This window comes from Mobula birostris, chromosome 2 (genome assembly GCF_030028105.1).
Source record: "Mobula birostris isolate sMobBir1 chromosome 2, sMobBir1.hap1, whole genome shotgun sequence".
In the NCBI taxonomy this organism is placed as follows: Eukaryota; Metazoa; Chordata; class Chondrichthyes; order Myliobatiformes; family Myliobatidae; genus Mobula; species Mobula birostris.
This window is the reverse complement of record NC_092371.1, coordinates 191,828,236-191,846,026: the sequence shown is the minus strand read 5'-3', so window position 1 is coordinate 191,846,026 and position 17,791 is coordinate 191,828,236. Positions and strand designations below refer to the sequence as shown.

Genomic DNA, 17,791 nt, shown 5'->3' with positions numbered 1-17,791 from the left:
AGGTTCACATACTTTTTCCAACAAATACAAGTAATATTAGATCATTTTTCTCAATAAATAAATGAACAGGTATAATATATTTTGTGTTTTAATTGGGTTCTCTTTATCTACTTTTAGAACACACGTGAAGATCTGATCATAATTTTGGTCATATCTATGCAGAAATAGAGAAAATTCTAAAGGGGTCACAAACTTTCTAGCTCCACTGTATATGTCAATGACATAGGTCAGCATAGTTCTGTTTTTATTCTCTCATGTGACCTACCAAGCTACTGTATCAAACCACTAAAATGGAAATAAAAGACCTTTCTCATCCTTGTTGTAATTTTGCTCAGAGATTCAGATGATAGCTTTGTGGAAACACAAAGTCATCTGAAACATCAACTACAGACACTTTTCCATAGATGCTATCTGACCTGCTGAGTTCCTCCAGTGTTTTGTGTGTGCTGCTACAAAATGAAGTTAATGTTTTTAAAATATCATAATTACTTTTGAAAAGATGTTAACTGCTGGAAGAACTCATCTGGTCAGAGTATCCATGGAGGGGAATAAACAGCTGACGTTGTGGGCTGAGACCCTTCTTTCTGCAGCGAGCGATTTTTGATTGAAGCAGGGGAACTGGTTAACTTGAATCTGGTCACACACAATATTCTTGATACCAGGGAATGCACTTCCTTTACCAAGTTTCCCTTTATTATTCTGGTGAGAAATTTCAGCCGGAAGCAAGCTCATGTTTTCAGGATGTACCTACCTTGGAAAAGATTCTCCATAATGATCGGTGCCAGACAAGATAAGTATACAGGGTAGGTCTTCAAGATCCAAATAAGTCTGAGGTACCCAATCAGGATCTTCTATTTTTTGCCACTCCTTTCAAAACAAAAGACATACTGTAATCAAATGGTAGTACACAACAATATTTACTGAGTATTCACTCTGATCTGTTCAGTAGAACCAATGCTCCTATCTGTAGATCAAATGAAATATTGTAAGAATTCACAAAAAGAGAATAGAGAACCACTTATTTGGTCACAAAGATGAGAAAATCTGCAGGTGCCAAAAATCCAAGAATGCTGAACAAACTCAGCAGGCCAGGCAGCATCAATGAAAAAGAGTGAACAGTTAATGTTTCAGGCCAAGACCCTTCATCAACAGGGTCTCAACCCAAAATGTTGAATGTTTACTCTTTTCCATAGATGCGGCCTGGTTTACTGAGTTCGTCCAGTATTGTGTGTTTGTTTTATTTATTTAGTCACATAGGCCTGACGACTATTTTTCAATCTGTTTGCAGCCGTTGATATCAAGCTGCAGGGATTTATATCACTGATAAACAGAATATTAAATATGTAGATAAATAACTGCCTGAGACTCAGAGAAGGTGAACAAGCTGTCAGTTTGTGAAATGACAAGAAGTGCTGCGGTACTTAAAAATTAGAAGGTCACATAATTAAAGTCAACTGTTCTGCCCGGTGTGGCATAACCATCTCTTTGAAAGAGCAATTCCGACTTAATATGATTTTTTATTCTCTTCCACAAATACCTTTATTTCTCACTACCCAATTCAATGAATACAGTTTCAAGTAATCCTGGTGACAAAGTACTTCATACTTCAGGAACTTTTAGAATGGAAACATTTCAGTTAATTCCCCATTTCACTACATTTGTGATCATTTTAAACTGACAATTGCACATCATTATGCAAAGTTCCTACTTGCCTTATGTAGATGCTTACTAACTTTGGAAATCTCTGTCAAATATCCTATTATCCTTCATTGCTCCAATGGAAAGCAGAACACTTAAAAGTCAATGAACACTTTTTGAACTACAGTCAGAGTTGGAATGAAGGAAAACAGAGCAATGAATGCCCATGCTGCAATAAGTTTAGACTTGGTTGCATGGATTCTGAACTGGCTTCCCGTAGAAGACAGGGGGGGGGGTAGTAGATGGAGCATATTCAACATGAAGGTCCGTGATTAGTGGTCTTCCACAGGGATCTGTTGTGAGACCCTGCTCTTTGTGATTTTGTTTAGAAATGACATAGATGAAGTGCAAGGCTGACTTAGCAAGTTTGCAGATGATACAAAGGTCGATGTTGTGGATAGGGTCCCCAACCTTTCTCGCACTGCGGACCGGTTTCATATTAACAATATTCTTGCAGACCGGCCAGTGGGGGGGGGGGGGGGGGGGGGAATAGGGTTGCCAACGAACAAGGGTAGCAAATGCGTTGGGTTTACCCCGAGAAAGACTACAATGACCATGAAGCCTTGCGCGGGCACCAGTGCGCATGCATGTACGTGCCGATTTTTTTCTACAAATCGGTTTTGGCGATTCTGTCGGGGGGGGTGTTAATCACGAACACAATATAGGTGATAAGTGGCTAATACACTCAATTTCGTTTCTAAAAGGGTTTATCTAACGAATTTAATATTAAACACACAGCGCATATTTTCCTCGCATGAATATATCGATAAGTCAATTATCAGGGGAGCTTGAAGCAAGTGTTGAACGAACTTCCAGTAGAAGTGGTAGAGGCAGGTTCGATATTATCATTTAAAGAAAAATTGGATAGGTATATAGACAGGAAAGGAATGGAGGGTTATGGGCTAAGTGCAGGTTGGTGGGACTAGGTGAGAGTAGCGTTCGGCACAGACTAGAAGGGCAGCGATCGCCTATTTCCCTGCTGCAATTGTTATATAAGTCAATAGCATCATACCATTTTAAGTAACGTTTGGATATTAAACACACAGCACATATTTTCCCCATATGAACATATAAAGTCATTGCAATACACCAATATCGCTGAATCAGTGGGAGCCCTGGGCTTGTTCTCCTGCAACAAGACGGTCCTATCGAGGGGTGATGGGAGACAGCAATACTCGAAGGAGGTTCCTCATGTCCAGTCTATTCCGCAATTAAGTTTTCGTTGCATTCATTGCAGAGGTATGTTGGAAACGGAAGCAACATTTTCAGTGCTTTCGTGGCTATCTCAGGATATTTAGCCATGACTTTGATCCAGAATGCCGGCAGAGATGTTATGTCAAACATGCTTTTCAGCCCGCTGTCATTTGCAAGCTCGAGGAGTTGATCTCCTTCCCGCGCTGAAATGGATGATGTGCGGGTCATGACCTCGCGTGCATTCAAGCTCAATAGTGGGCGTGACAGGGAATGAGGAAAGGTGCAGCTGACTCATATCGCCAAATCATATCGTTTCCTCGCGGCCCGGTAGCGCATGCTTTGCGGCCCGGTGGTTGGGGACCGCTGGCGTAGAAGGTTGTCGTAGGTGAAAACGGGACATTGACAGGATGCAGAGTTGGACTGAGAAGTGGCAGATAGAGCTTAACCTGGAAAAGTGTGAAGTGATTCACTTTGGAAATCGAACTTGAAGGAAGAATATAAAGTTAATGACAGGATTCTTAGCAGTGTTGTGGAACAGAGGGATCTTGGAGACCAAGATCCCTCAAAGTTGCTGCATAAATTGAAAGGGTAGTTAAGAAGATATGTTGGCCTTCATTAGTCAGGAGACTGAGTTCAAGAACTGCAAGGTGCTGTTACTGCTCTAAAAAAAAAACTCTGGGTAAACTGCACTTGGAGTATTCTGTTCAGTTCTGGTTGCCTTATTACAGGAAGGATGTGGAAGCTTTAGAGAGGGTGCAGAGGAGATTTACCAGGATTCCGCCTGGATTAGAGAATATATCCAATGAGAAAAGGGTGAGTGAGCTAGGGCTTTTTGATTTGGAGCGAAGGAAGATGAGAGGATGGTAGAAGTGTACAAGATGATAAAGACACACTGACAGAATGGACAACTAGAGCTTTTCCCCCCCAGGGTGGCAATGGCTAATACAAAAGGAAGCAGTTTTAAGGTGATTGGAGGAAAAATATAGAAGGAATATCAGAAGTAAGTTTTTTTTTTAAACAGAGAATAGTGGGTGCATGGAATGCACTGCTGGGGGTGGTGGTGATGGCAGATACATTAGGCACATTTTACAGACTTTTCGATAGGCATATGGATGAAAGAAAAATGGGGGACTATGTATGAGGGAAGGGTTAGATTGATCTTGGAGAAGGTTAAAAGGTCGAAACAACATTGTGGGCCAAAAGGCCAGAACTGTGCTGTGTTCTACTTATTTTAGTACTGTTAGCTGAGAAATAAGTATTAACCAGGTCGACCAGAAGACAAAAACAAATCGCTCTTGAATTTGCCACGTTAAGCATCTGACAGAGTGGTTAGCACAACGGTTTACAATACCGGCAACCCGGGGTTCAATTCCCGACACTGCCTTTAAGGAGTTTGTACGTTCTCCCCGTGTGGGTTTCCTCTGGGTTCAACGGTCTCCTCCACAGTCCAAAAACATACTGGTTAGTTGGTTAATTGGTCATTGCAAGTTGTCCTGAGATTAGGCTAGAGTTAATCTGGGGGTGGCTGGGCGGTGCAGCTCGAAGGGCTAGAACAACCTCTTCTGCACTGTATTACTTACTAACTAATATTCTACTATTCAGTTTTATCCTGAAACTACTGTGATATTATCCATCGTTGTTTATTGGAATTTCTCAAGGTAAAAGAATTCCATAACTTAGAAACCACAGAAAAACTACAGCACAGAAACAGGCCTTTTGGCCCTCCTTGACTGTGCTGAACCATTTTCTGCCTAGTCCCACTGACCTGCACACAGACCATATCCCTCCATACACCTCCCATCCATGTATCTGTCCAATTCATTCTTAAGTGTTAAAAAAGAACCCGCATTTACCACCTCATCTGGCAGCTCATTCCATACTCCCAGCACTGTCTGTGTGAGGAAGCCCGCCCTAATGTTCCCTTTAAACTTTTCCCCCCCTCATCCTTAACCCATGTCCTCTGGTTTTTTTCTCCCCTTGCCTCAGTGGAAAAAGCCTGCTTGCATTCACTCTATCTATACCCATCATAATTTTATATACCTCTATCAAATCTCCCCTCATTCTTCTACGCTCCAGGGAATAAAGTCCTAACCTATTCAACCTTTCTCCGTAACTCAGTTTCTCAAGTCCCGGCAACATCCTTGTAAACCTTCTCTGTACTCTTTCAAACTTATTTATATCCTTCCTGTAATTTGGTGACCAAAACTGAACACAATACTCCAGATTCGGCCTCACCAATGCCTTATACAACCTCATCATAACATTCCAGCTCTTATACTCAATACTTCGATTAATAAAGGCCAATGTACCAAAAGCTCTCTTTACGACCCTATCTACCTGTGATGCCACTTTTAGGGAATTTTGTATCTGTATTCCCAGATCCCTCTGTTCTACTGCACTCCTCAGTGCCTTACCATTAACCCTGTATGTTCTACCTTGGTTTGTCCTTCCAACGTGCAATACCTCACACTTGTTGGTATTAAACTCCATCTGCCATTTTTCAGCCCATTTTTCCAGCTGGTCCAAGTCCCTCTGCAGGCTCTGAAAACCTTCCTCACTGTCTACTACACCTCCAATCTTTGTATCATCAGCAAATTTGCTGATCCAATTTACCACATTATCATCCAGATCATTGATATAGATGCCAAATAACAATGGACCCAGCACTGATCCCTGTGGCACACCACTAGTCACAGGCCTCCACTCAGAGAAGCAATTCTCTACCACCACTCTCTGGCTTCTTCCATGGAGCCAATGTCTAATCCAATTTACCACCTCTCCATGTATACCTAGCGACTGAATTTTCCTAACTAACCTCCCATGCGGGATCTTGTCAAAGGCCTTACTAAAGTTCATGTAGACAATATCCACTGCCTTCCCTTCATCCACTTTCCTGGTAACCTCCTCGAAAAACTCCAATAGATCGGTCAAACATGACCTACCACGCACAAAGCCATGTTGACTCTCCCTAATAAGTCCCTGTCTATCCAAATGCTTGTAGAGGTGTCATTAATAATGAGGGTCAATCCATTCAAATAAAATGAAATGAGAAGGCAGACCATTTAGGACATAATGCCTATTTAGCTCAAGGACAGAAAGAGAACAGCAGAAGGATGTTAAAGACTTGAATTTAGATTACCTCAGGGTATTGTAATGAGTTTTCAGAAAACGTAAAATTGAAGTTTGTAATTGTTTTAATATTACGTACAATGTCAAATCGGGTCACATCTTTTGTTAATGACTTGCATAAATTAATCACAAATTGAACACCAGAATGTTCATGAGTGGAACCCCAGGGATCCATAACAATGACAAATAAAATCAACAAGATGATAGCAGGTTAAAAGCTACATTGGAAATCATTATTTACATCAGATCATTTCATTTGAGAGCTAATTCGAGCGCACAGGTCTTTTCGTGCCATTAGCAACTGCCAATATAACACCTACAGGAAGTACCATTTTTATTTTAACATACACCAAAGTACAAGTGGACATTATTCCATCTGGTGAAAGAAATGAAGATTGATGGCTAAAAGAAGGTGAAATTACATTAGTCAAGCGAATTTCCAATAAAATGGGGGAGATTCCCAATCAGACTAAGACCATAAGACATAAGAGCAGATCAGGCCATTTGGCCCATCAAGTCTGCACCGCCATTCAACCATGGCTGATCCTTTTTTCACTTCCTCAGACCCACTCACTGACTTCCTCCCCGAAACCTTTGATTCCATAGCCAATCAAGAACCTATCAATCTCTGCCTTAAATACACCCAAGGACCTGGCCTCCACAGCTGTCTGAGGTAACAAATTCCACAAATTCACCATCCTCTGGCTAAAGAAATTTCTCTGTAACTGTGTATAAATGGACGCCCCTCTATTCTGAGGCTGTGCCCTCTTGTTCTAAGCTCCCCCACCATGGAAAATATCCTTTCCACATCTACTCTGTTTAGACCTTTCAACGTTTGAAAGGATTCAATGAGAGTCCCCTTCATCTTTCTAAATTCCAGTGAACACAGGCCCAGATCCATCAAATGTTCCTCATATGATAACCCTTTCATTCCCGGAATCATCCGTGTGAAACTCCTCTGAATCCTCTCCAATGCCACATCTTTCTTTGATAAGAAGCCCAAAACTGTTCACAATACTCAAGGTGAGGCATCGCCAGTGCCTTAAAAAGCCTCAGCATCACATCCCTGCTCTTGTATTCCAGACCTCTTGAAATGTATGCTAACATTGCATTTGCCTTGCTCACCACCAGCTCAACCTGCAAGTTAGCCTTTAGGCTGCTCTGCACAAGGACACCCAAGTCCCTTTGCATTTCAGATTTTTGGATTTTCTGTCATTTAGAAAATAGTCTGCACATTGATTTCTACTACCAAAGTGCATGACCATGCATTTTCCAACACTGTATCTCACTTGCCCGTTTCTTTCCTATTCTCATAACCTGAGTCATTCTGCAGTCTTTCTGTTCTCTCAACACTATCTGCCCCTCCACCACTCTTCATATTTACAAACTTAGCAACAAAGCCATCTATTTCATCATCTACTACAGACCGGTGGCATTGACCTCCCACATCATGAAGACCCTGGAGAGACTTGTTCTGGAGCTGCTCTGGCCTATGGTCAGGCCACACTTAGATCCCCTCCAGTTCGCCTACCAGCCCCGACTAGGAGTTGTGGATGCCATTGTCTACCTGCTGAACCGTGTCTACGCCCACCTGGACAAGCCAGTGAGCACTGTGAGGGTCATGTTTTTTGACTTCTCCAGTGCGTTCAACACCATCTGCCCTGCTCTGCTGGGGGAGAAGCTGACAGCGATGCAGGTGGATGCTTTCCTGGTGTCATGGATTCTTGATTACCTGAGTGGCAGACGTGTGCTTGCAACACTGTGTGTCCAACAGAGTGATCAGCAGCACTGGGGCTCCACAGAGGACTGTCTTGTCTCCCTTTCTCTTCACCATTTACACCTTGGACTTCAACTACTGCACAGAGTCTTGTCATCTTCAGAAGTTTTCGGATGACTCTGCCATAGTTGGATGCATCAGCAAGGGAGATGCGGATGAGTACAGGGCTACGGTAGGAAACTTTGTCACATGGTGTGAGCAGAATTATCTGCAGCTTAATGTGAAAAAGACTAAGGAGCTGGTGGTAGACCTGAGGACAGCTAAGGTACCGGTGATCCCTGTTTCCATCCAAGGGGTCAGTGTGGACATGGTGGAGGATTACAAATACCTGGGGATACGAATTGACAATAAACTGAACTGGTCAATGATCACTGAGGCTGTCTACAAGAAGGGTCAGAGCCGTCTCTATTTCCTGAGGAGACTGAGGTCCTTTAACATCTGCCGGACGATGCTGAGGATGTTCTGTGAGTCTGTGGTGGCCAGTGCCATCATGTTTGCTGTTGTGTGCTGGGGCAGCAGGCTGAGGGTAGCAGACACCAACAGAATCAACAAACTCATTCGTAAGGCCAGTGATGTTGTGGGGATGGAACTGGACTCTCTGACGGTGGTGTCTGAAAAGAGGATGCTGTCTAAGTTGCATGCCATCTTGGTCAATGTCTCCCATCCAGTACATAATGTACTGGGTGGGCACAGGAGTACGTTCAGCCAGAGACTCATTCCACTGAAATGCAACACAGAGCGTCATAGGAAGTCATTCCTGCCTGTGGCCATCAAACTTTACAACTCCTCCCTTGGAGGGTCAGACACCCTGAGCCAATAGGCTGGTCCTGGACTTATTTCATAATTTACTGGCATAATTTACATGTTACTATTTAACTATTTATTACTATTTTCTATTACTATTCTATTACTATTTATTATTTCTATGACTATTACTATTTATTATTTACTAATAGTAATATTACTATTTCTATTACTATTTATTATTTATGGTGCAACTGTAACGAAAACCAATTTCCCCCAGGATCAATAAAGTATGAATATGACTATGACTATGACTATGACTATGACTATCTAAATCATTGATATAGAGCGCAGAAAGAAGTGGTCCCAACACCTGGTCATCTGGTCCGGGTGGCTTATGTACCTTTAGGTCTTTCAGCGTTTTGAGAACCTTCTCCCTTGTAATAGCAACTGCACTCACTTCTCTTCCCTCACACCTTCAACACCTGGCACACTGTCTTCCACAGTGAAGACTGATGCAAAATACTCATTTAGTTCATCTGCCAATGCATTATTATTTCTCCGGCCTCATTTTCTAACAGACCTATATCCACTCTCAACTCTCTTTTATTTTTTACATACTTGAAAAAGCTTTTTCTATCCAACTTGATATCATTAGCTAACTTGCTTTCATATTTCATCCTTTCCCTCCGAATGATTCTTTTAGTTGCTTCCTGTAGGTTTTTAAAAGCTTTCCAATCCTCTATCTTCCCACTAAATTTTGCTTTGTTGTTTGCCCTCTCTTTTGCTTTTACATTAGCTTTGACTTCCCTTGACAGCCACAGTTGTACTATTTTGCTATTTCAGTAACACAGAACACAGAAACATAGAAACCCTACAGGCCCTTCGACCCATGATGCTGTGCCAAACATGTATTTACTTTAGAAATTATGTAGGGCTACCCATAGCCCTCTATTTTCCTAATAGTCTCTTGTCGTATCTGCCTCCACCACCGTCGCCGGCAGCCCATTCCATCACTCATCACTCTCTATGAAAAAACTTACCCCTGACATCTCCTCTGCACCTGCTTCAAAGCACTTTAAAACTGTGCCCTCTCATGTTAGCCATTTCAGCCCTGGGAAAAAGCCTCTGACAATTCACATGATCAATGCCTCTCATCATCTTATACACCTCTATCAGGTCACCTCTCATCTTCCGTCGCTCCAAGGAGAAAAGGCCAGGTTCACTCAAGCTATTCTCATAGGGCATGCTCCCCAATCCAGGCAACTATTTCTTTGTTTTTGAAATACATTTTTTTTTAATTTCAAAATATACTTTATTCAAAATAAATATATACAATAAACCATTCAATAACTTTTCATCCTTTACATACGTTTGCATTATACTCAATACATATCCGTATTTATAGCCACCCACGTGGCACTCCAGTAGTTCAGCTTACCATATCATTGTTGAAGGGTATACTCCCCGCCCACCGACCCCTCCCACTCCTACGGGTGGAGAAACCTATACTGTGGTCCTTCCCCACCGGGCCCTTGCGATGGCTGCACCGAGTTTCAGTGCGTCCCTCAGCACGTACTCCTGCAGCCAAGAATGTGCCAGTCGGCAGCATTCTCCCACGGACATCTCCATGTGCTGGTAGATCATCAAGTTTCGGGCCGACCAAAGAGCGTCTTTCACCGAGTTGATGATCTGCCAGCAGCACCGGATGTTGGTCTCCGTGTGCGTCCCTGGGAACAGCCCGTAGATCAGAGAGTCCTCTGTTACGCAGCTGCTGGGGATAAAACGTGACACCAGCCCGTCCATCCTCCTCCACACCCTCTTTGCGAACTGACAGGGTGCAAAGAGGTGGGTCACAGACTCCTCCTCACTGCAGTCCTCCCGTGGGCAGTGGGGTGCGGAGACGACGTTCCGGGTGTACAGGAGGGCTCTGACTGGGAGGGCCCCTCTCACCGCCAGCCAGGTGAGGTCTTGGTGCCTGTTGGTGAGATCTGGCGATGAGGCATTTTGCCAGATGAACTGGACAGTCTGCTCAGGGAACCACCCCACTGTGTCCATCATGTCCTTCTCCTGCAGTGCCTGCAGGACACTACGTGCCGACCACTGCCTGATGGCCCTGTGGTCAAAGGCGTTCTCCTGGAAGAACTTTGCTATGTAGGACAGGTATGCCGGCAACGACCAGCTGACTGGGGCGTTGCGCGGGAGTGGGGCCAGACCCATCCTTCGTAGCCAGGGCGACAGGTAGAACCTGGGCACATAGTGGTATTTGGTGCCCACATACCTGGGTTCTACACACAACCTGATGCAGCCACATACGAAGCTGGCCATCAGGGTGAGGGCGACATTGGGGGCATTCTTGCCCCCGTTGTCCAGGGACTTGTGCATGACGGTCCGTCTCACCCGCTCCATCTTGGATCCCCAGACGAATCTGAAGACACACACACTACCCTGCACCTTCCTCATGTTTTCCTGGAAACTCAAGCCATTACTGCTCTGCTGTCATCCCTGCCAGCATCTTCTTCCAACACACATCAAAGTTGCTGGTGAACGCAGCAGGCCAGGCAGCATCTCTAGAAAGAGGTACAGTTGATGTTTTGGGCCGAGACCCTTCGTCAGGACTAACTGAAAGAAGAGCTAGTAAGAGATTTGAAAGTGGGAGGGGGAGGGGGAGATCCAAAATGATAGGAGAGGACAGGAGGGGGAGGGATGGAGCTAAGAGCTGGACAGGTGATTGGAAAAAGGGATATGAGAGGATCATAGGACAGGAGGCCCAGGGAGAAGGAAAGGTGGGGGGGGACCCGAGACTGGGAGATCGTTTTGCTGAACACCTACGCTCTGTCCGCCAGAGAAAGCAAGATCTCCCAGTGGCACACATTTTAATTCCACATCCCATTCCCATTCTGATATGTCTATCCACGGCCTCCTCTACTGTAAAGATGAAGCCACACTCAGGTTGGAGGAACAACACCTTATATTCCGTTTGGGTAGCCTCCAACCTGATGGCATGAACATTGACTTCTTTAACTTCCACTAATGCCCCATCTCCCCCTCGTACCCCATCCGTTATTTATTTATATACACACATTCTTTCTCTCTCTCTCCTTTTTCTCCCTCTGTCCCTCTGACTATACCCCTTGCCCATCCTCTGGGTTTTTCCCCCCCTCCCCCTTTTCCTTCTCCCTGGGCCTCCTGTCCCATGATCCTCTCATATCCCTTTTACCAATCACCTGTCCAGCTCTTGGCTCCATCCCTCCCCTTCCTGTCTTCTCCTATCATTTCGGATCTCCTCCTCCCCCCCTCCCATTTTCAAATCTCTTACTAGCTCTTTCTTCAGTTAGTCCTGACGAAGGGTCTCGGCCCGAAACGTCGACTGTACCTCTTCCTAGAGATGCTGCCTGGCCTGCTGCGTTCACCAGCAACTTTGATATGTGTTGCTTGAATTTCCAGCATCTGCAGAATTCCTCGTGTTTACGTTTCTAAAATCTTCTTCCAATTTACTTTGGCCAACTCCTCTTTCATATCACTGTAATTTCCTTTACTTCACTGAAATACTGCTACAACAGACTTTACTTTCTCCCTATCAAATTTCAAGTTGAAATCAATCTTACTGTGATCACTGCCTCCTAAGGGTTATTTTACCTTAAGTTCCCAAATCACCTCCGGTTCATTATATAACACCCAATCCAGTATAGCTGATTCCCCTAGTAAGCTCAATGACAAGTTTCTCTAAAAAGCCATCTCACAGGCATTCAACAAATTCACTCTCTCAAGATCCATTACCAATCTGATTTTTCTAATCTACCTGCAAGTTAAAAGTTCCCATGACTAACATAATACTGCCCTTTTGATTTGCCTCTTTTATTTCCCACTGTAATCTGTAGTCCACATCCCAGCCACTGTTTGGCGGACTGTATATAACTGCCATCAGGGTCCTTTTACTCTTGCAGTTTCTTAACTCAACACAAAAGGATTCAACATCTTCTGATCCTATGTCACATCTTTCTCATGATTTGATGCCATTCTTTACCAGCTGAGCCATGCCACCTCCTCTGCCTACCTTCCTATCCCTCCAATACAATGTGTAAGCTTGGACGTTCAGCTCCCAACTATAACCATCTTTCAGCCATGATTCAGTTATGGCCACATCATACCTGACAACTTGTAAAAGTGCAACAAGATCATCCACTTTATTTCTTATACTCCATGCTTTGAGACATAACACCTTAAGTACTGTGTTTGCTACCCTTTTTGATTTTGTATCCCTAATGCAGATACTCACCCTGTTGTCTGCAATTGAGTCCTATCATCTGTCTGCCCTTCCTGATATTCTGACTGCACACTATCTTTGCTTTTTTACCATCCGTCCTATTCTGAGTCCCTTCATTCCAGTTCCCATCCCTCTGCCAAATTAGCTTAAACCCTCCCTAACACCTCTAACAAAGCCTTCTGCGAGAATATTGTCCCCCTCAGGTTCAGGTTCATCCCTTTTATACAGGTCATACCTCACCCAGAACAGATCTCAATGATTCAAGTACCTGAAGCCCTGCCCCCTGCACCACCCTCTCAGCCACATATTTATCTGCCAAATCATCCTGTTTCTACCCTCACAGGTGCATGGCACAGGTGGCAATCCAGAGATTACTATCCTGGAAGTCCTGCTTCTCAGCTCTCTGCCTAACTCTCTAAATTCTCTGTTCAGAGCCTCATTGCTTTTCCTCCTTGTGCCATTGGTACCAGTATGCCCCAAGACATCTGGCTCCCCTTCCAAAATGCTGTGGACACAATCTGAGACGTCCCTGACCCTGGCATTCAAGCGTCCGTTAATGTCCACAGTATCTCCTGTCTGTTCCTCTGACTATTAAGTGCCCAGTTACTACTGCTCCTCTCTTCTGTCTTTTTTTACTAAAGGTCTTACTAAAACCTAGGATCCAACTAAGAATTAAGGGTTAATACTTGGTCACAGCCAGAGTAATTGAGCAGAATAATGTGATATGAATGGCAATTAAAAGTCTTTGCATGAAATCTTTTTCCAACATAACAGATAGCCCAAAATATTCTGGTTTTATTAACTTCTGAGTTGTTACCTTTGTTTGGGAGTGATGTTCAAAGTTCATGGTTGAAAATGAATTCATTATCAAAGTACACATAGGTCATCATATACAACCTTATGATAATTTTTCATGCATGTATTCACAGTAAATACTAAAAACACAATAGAATTAATGAAGGACTGCACATAGCACCGACCAATGTACAAAAGACAACGAACTGTGCAAAACAAAAAGAAAAAAGAAAATTAGTCAATAAATAAGCAATAAATATCAAGAATATGAGATGAAGAGTCCTTGAAAGTGAGTCCATAGGTAACGGGAACAGTTCAGTGTTGGGGCGAGTGAAGTTATCCACTGTGATTCAAGAGTCTGATAGTTGAGGGGTAATAATTGTCCTTGAACTTGGTGGTGTGGATCCTGAGGCTCCTGTACTTCTTTCCTGATGACAGCAGAGAGAAGAGAGCTTGGCTTAGTGTGGGTCCTTGATGATGGATGCAGTGTTCCTACAGCAGCGTTCCATGTAGTTGTGTTCAATAGTGGGAAGGACTTTGTCCATGATGTATTGGGCTGTATCCACTATTTGTAGGCTTTTCAGTTCAAAGGTGTTGGTGTTTCCAATTTGTCCATATACTCTCCACCACACGTCTAAAAATTTATCAAAGTTTCATTTGACATGCCAAATCTTCGCCAACTTCTAAGGAAGTTGAAGCGCTGCTGTGCTTTCTTTGTAAAGGCAGTTACTTGCTGGACCCAGGATAGATCCTCTGAAATGATAAATCCGAAGGATTTAAAGTTACTGACCCTCTGCACCTCTGATTCCCTGATGATGACTGGCTCATGGACCTCTGGTTTCCTCCTCTAGTAGTCAATAATCAGTTCTTTGGACTTGCTGACATTGAGTAAGAGGTTCTTGTTGTGGCACCACTCAGCCAGATTTTCAATCTCCCTCCTATCTGTTGATTTGTCACCACCTTTCTTTTAGCCAATGACAGTGGTGTCATCAGCAAATTTAAATATGGCATTGGAGCTGTGCTTAGAACTCACAGTCATAAGTATAAAACAAGTAGAACAGGGGGCTAAGCACACAGCCTTATAATGCATCTGTGCTAATGGTAATTGTGGAGATGCCATTACCAATCTAAACTGACTTGGTTCTGCAAGTGAGAAAATTGAAAATCCAGTTTCGAGGAGGTATTGAGGCCAAGATTTTGGAGCTTATTGATTAGTTTGAGGGGATGCTGGTATTGAATGTCAAGCTGTGGTTGATGAGGAACATCCTGATGTATGCACCTTTCCTATCCAGGTGTTCCAGGGTTGAGTGAAGAGCCAATGAAATGGCATCTACTGTTGACCTGTTGTGGTGCTAGGCAAACTGGAGTCAAGCTACTCCTCAGGCAGGAGTTGATAGGGTTCATTCCCAACCTTTCAAAGCATTTCATCAGAGTGGACGTAAGTGCCACTGGACAATAGTCATTGAGGCAGGTTACCATGTTCTTCTTAGGCAGTGGTAAAATTGAAGCCTGATTTCAGCAGGTGGGTACCTCAGACTGCTGAAGTGAGAGGTTAAAGATATCAGTGAACACTCTGCCAATGTCTTTTGGTACTAGGCTAGGTACCCTCTCTGGGCCAGATGCTTTCTTTGTGTTCACTCTCCTGAAGGATATGTCAGCCTCAGAGACTAAAATCAGAGGGTCATCAGGGGCTGTTAGAGTTTATGAAGGTGTTTCCATGTTTTCATGGTCAAAGCGAGCATAAAACACATTGAGCTCACCTGGAAGTGAGACCTTGTTGTCACCTATGTTGCTTACTCACTTTGTAGGAGGTGATAGCATTCAAACCCGACCACAGCTGTCAGCATCCTCCAGTGATTCAAGTTTGGTCCAGAATTGCCACTTCGTATGTGAGATGGCTTTCCAGAGGTCATACCTGGACCTCCTGTATTTTACTTAGTCACCAGATTGCAGATCCCTTTTGTGATGAGGATTTGTTAAAAACAAAATGTTGTCTCCAGGACTATTTTATTGCAAATTGCAGCCTTTTCAGACTGCTGGAGCAACATTTTATGACAATACAGTAAATCAATGCCTTACTATTACATTGTCATGTAAGGAAATTCGGCAGAAAGACATCCAGAAATGTAGCAAAGTTTCCCAAGATCAACGTTATTAGAAATAAAGCAAAATATCAAGGGATCTGTCACAGTTCAAAATTCAAGAAGAAGACAAAATTCTGGAGGAAACAATCATCTTCTATGGTTGGCAGTTTTGATTACAAAGAGATTGTATTGTACTTCTCATTCTTTAAGAAAGTGTGGGTCCATGCATGATGTCTTGTATAATTGGGGCAATACAGAAATGGAAGATAGACATCAACCGTATCGAGTGTCATTTATCTCATCCATGTACCTTATGTTTTGTTTACTGTAAAATTAAACAGGTTAGAAACCAGATCTATATTTGTCTTGCAGAGTATTAACTCAAGGTTCTTTCAAAGGCAGCAAATAGATGAAGAGAGCCAGTCCAGAACGCTAGGTTCTTTCATTGTTACACTATAGATCATTATACACACAGAAGTCAGCCTTTTCTGAATCATAGAGTCTATATTGAGGCCTTCTGGATTATCACATTCTTTCTGGACCATTGGTTAACACCACTTCCTAGGTCTTAGTCCATAGCACTACAATCATTGGTTTTCCAAGTAGTCAACCAAGTTGCTTTTTCCTCACGTGTGATGGGAGGCAGAGTTCCAACATTGTCAAGTAATTTCCCCCCCTCGACTCCTTCTAACAATTTGTTGCTTTTGGTGAAAAAAAGGACATTGTATCTGTAACCACAGGTTTGGTGTTCTGTCTGCATCCCATTGTACATTCACATCGTGACCCGATTGGATAGGAAGTCACAGTCTGCCTTTTCTGCAACATTGTCACAGTCCAGAACATTTAGTCTGCTAGTAGGAGTCTCAATATTTAAATAGCTAGACATTCTACCTAACAAACAACTATACAACTACCTCTTTGCATACTCAGTATACTGATGAAAATACTATAGGCACCAAGGAACATCTACATAACGAAAAGAGATCAATTCATATCCTATTTGATATGGAATTAAGTCATTGTAAATATAGACCATTGGTTACCTTCAGTCGTGTTATAAAGTGCTGGTCAATAGTGATCCTTGCATTTGGTGTCCCAAGGATGATTTCAAATGTATATTGCAGACCCAAACGGCACCTAACTTGACTTAACCGTTCATATGCCAGTGCAGCCAGAGAAACAGAGGGAATCCTGAGTACAACCATGTACCCATGACTACTTGGGCAGCTCCTTGCGGAGTTAATAAGGCTCTGAATTATCTCTAATGTTTCCACAGAAGAGTAGTTCTTCATCTGCAAGTGCCCTGCTGTTACCATCATTGCTGCAGAGTAATGCTGAATTAAAATATATGTCCAGGTCACTGCACTGTGTATTGTGGGAAACCTGAAACCAAAACAAAAAGAATTGGTCTTTATTCTCTCATCATTGACAATGGAACAACCAATATAAAATATGAAGCTCTCTAAATTAATTGCCTTACAATTTCAATGTATACCCACATGGAATTTCAAAGCTTTCAATTGACATTAGAGGTATTAAACATTGAAGAAAAACACATGTTCTAGACTTCATTAGTGGTCATAATTCCACATTCTGGAACCATTTTATACCACTTCTTAATCATACACACGATTTACTAAATCTGGATTCCTATGAAATGAGATTGAATTATTGGGAATACATTTCCTAATTAGCAAACAGGTTTCCAAACTTTCTGGAATAAAAACAGCAGAGTCTCAGGATTGTAATTCTACAGATGCAATTGTAAACATCAAAATGATTTGTTAAGATTCAAGACTCAAGAGTTGAGATTGTTTATTTTCATTCTTCAGTTCACGAGGGTAAAGGAGAACCAAATGATTGTTACTCCAGATCCAATGCAGGATTTAAAAAAACACAATGTAAGTATAAAAGAATGTACAAGTAACTGTTGAGTATGGCCAAATATACATAAGATTAGCTTATATACATAAAGTGATGCTAGGTGCCAGAGTATCTGAACATGTGAGTGACAGGAAATGATAAAGTGAACCAACTTCCATCGAGGCATGTTGTCACCTTCTGAACTCAATACCAAATTCTACAACTTCAGGCAAGCTGATT

At 42.8% G+C, this 17,791-nt stretch overlaps 1 protein-coding gene across 20 annotated transcripts in view; it reads right to left on the bottom strand.

Moving 5' to 3' along the window:
• The window catches only part of LOC140193984 (protein GREB1-like), a 458,873-nt gene that overhangs the window by 202,112 nt on the left and 238,970 nt on the right, over positions 1-17,791 (bottom strand). For 18 of the 20 annotated variants that reach the window (XM_072251241.1, XM_072251242.1, XM_072251240.1 and 15 more), the window contains 2 exons: positions 16,732-17,071; positions 752-867 (listed from right to left, as the gene is read on the bottom strand). In XM_072251241.1, the coding sequence (XP_072107342.1) occupies positions 752-867; positions 16,732-17,071 (456 nt within the window). Of the gene's footprint in view, positions 1-751; positions 868-11,958; positions 16,505-16,731; positions 17,072-17,791 lie in introns of those variants that run through there. The other 2 variants (XM_072251258.1, XM_072251259.1) reach the window with 2 other exon arrangements.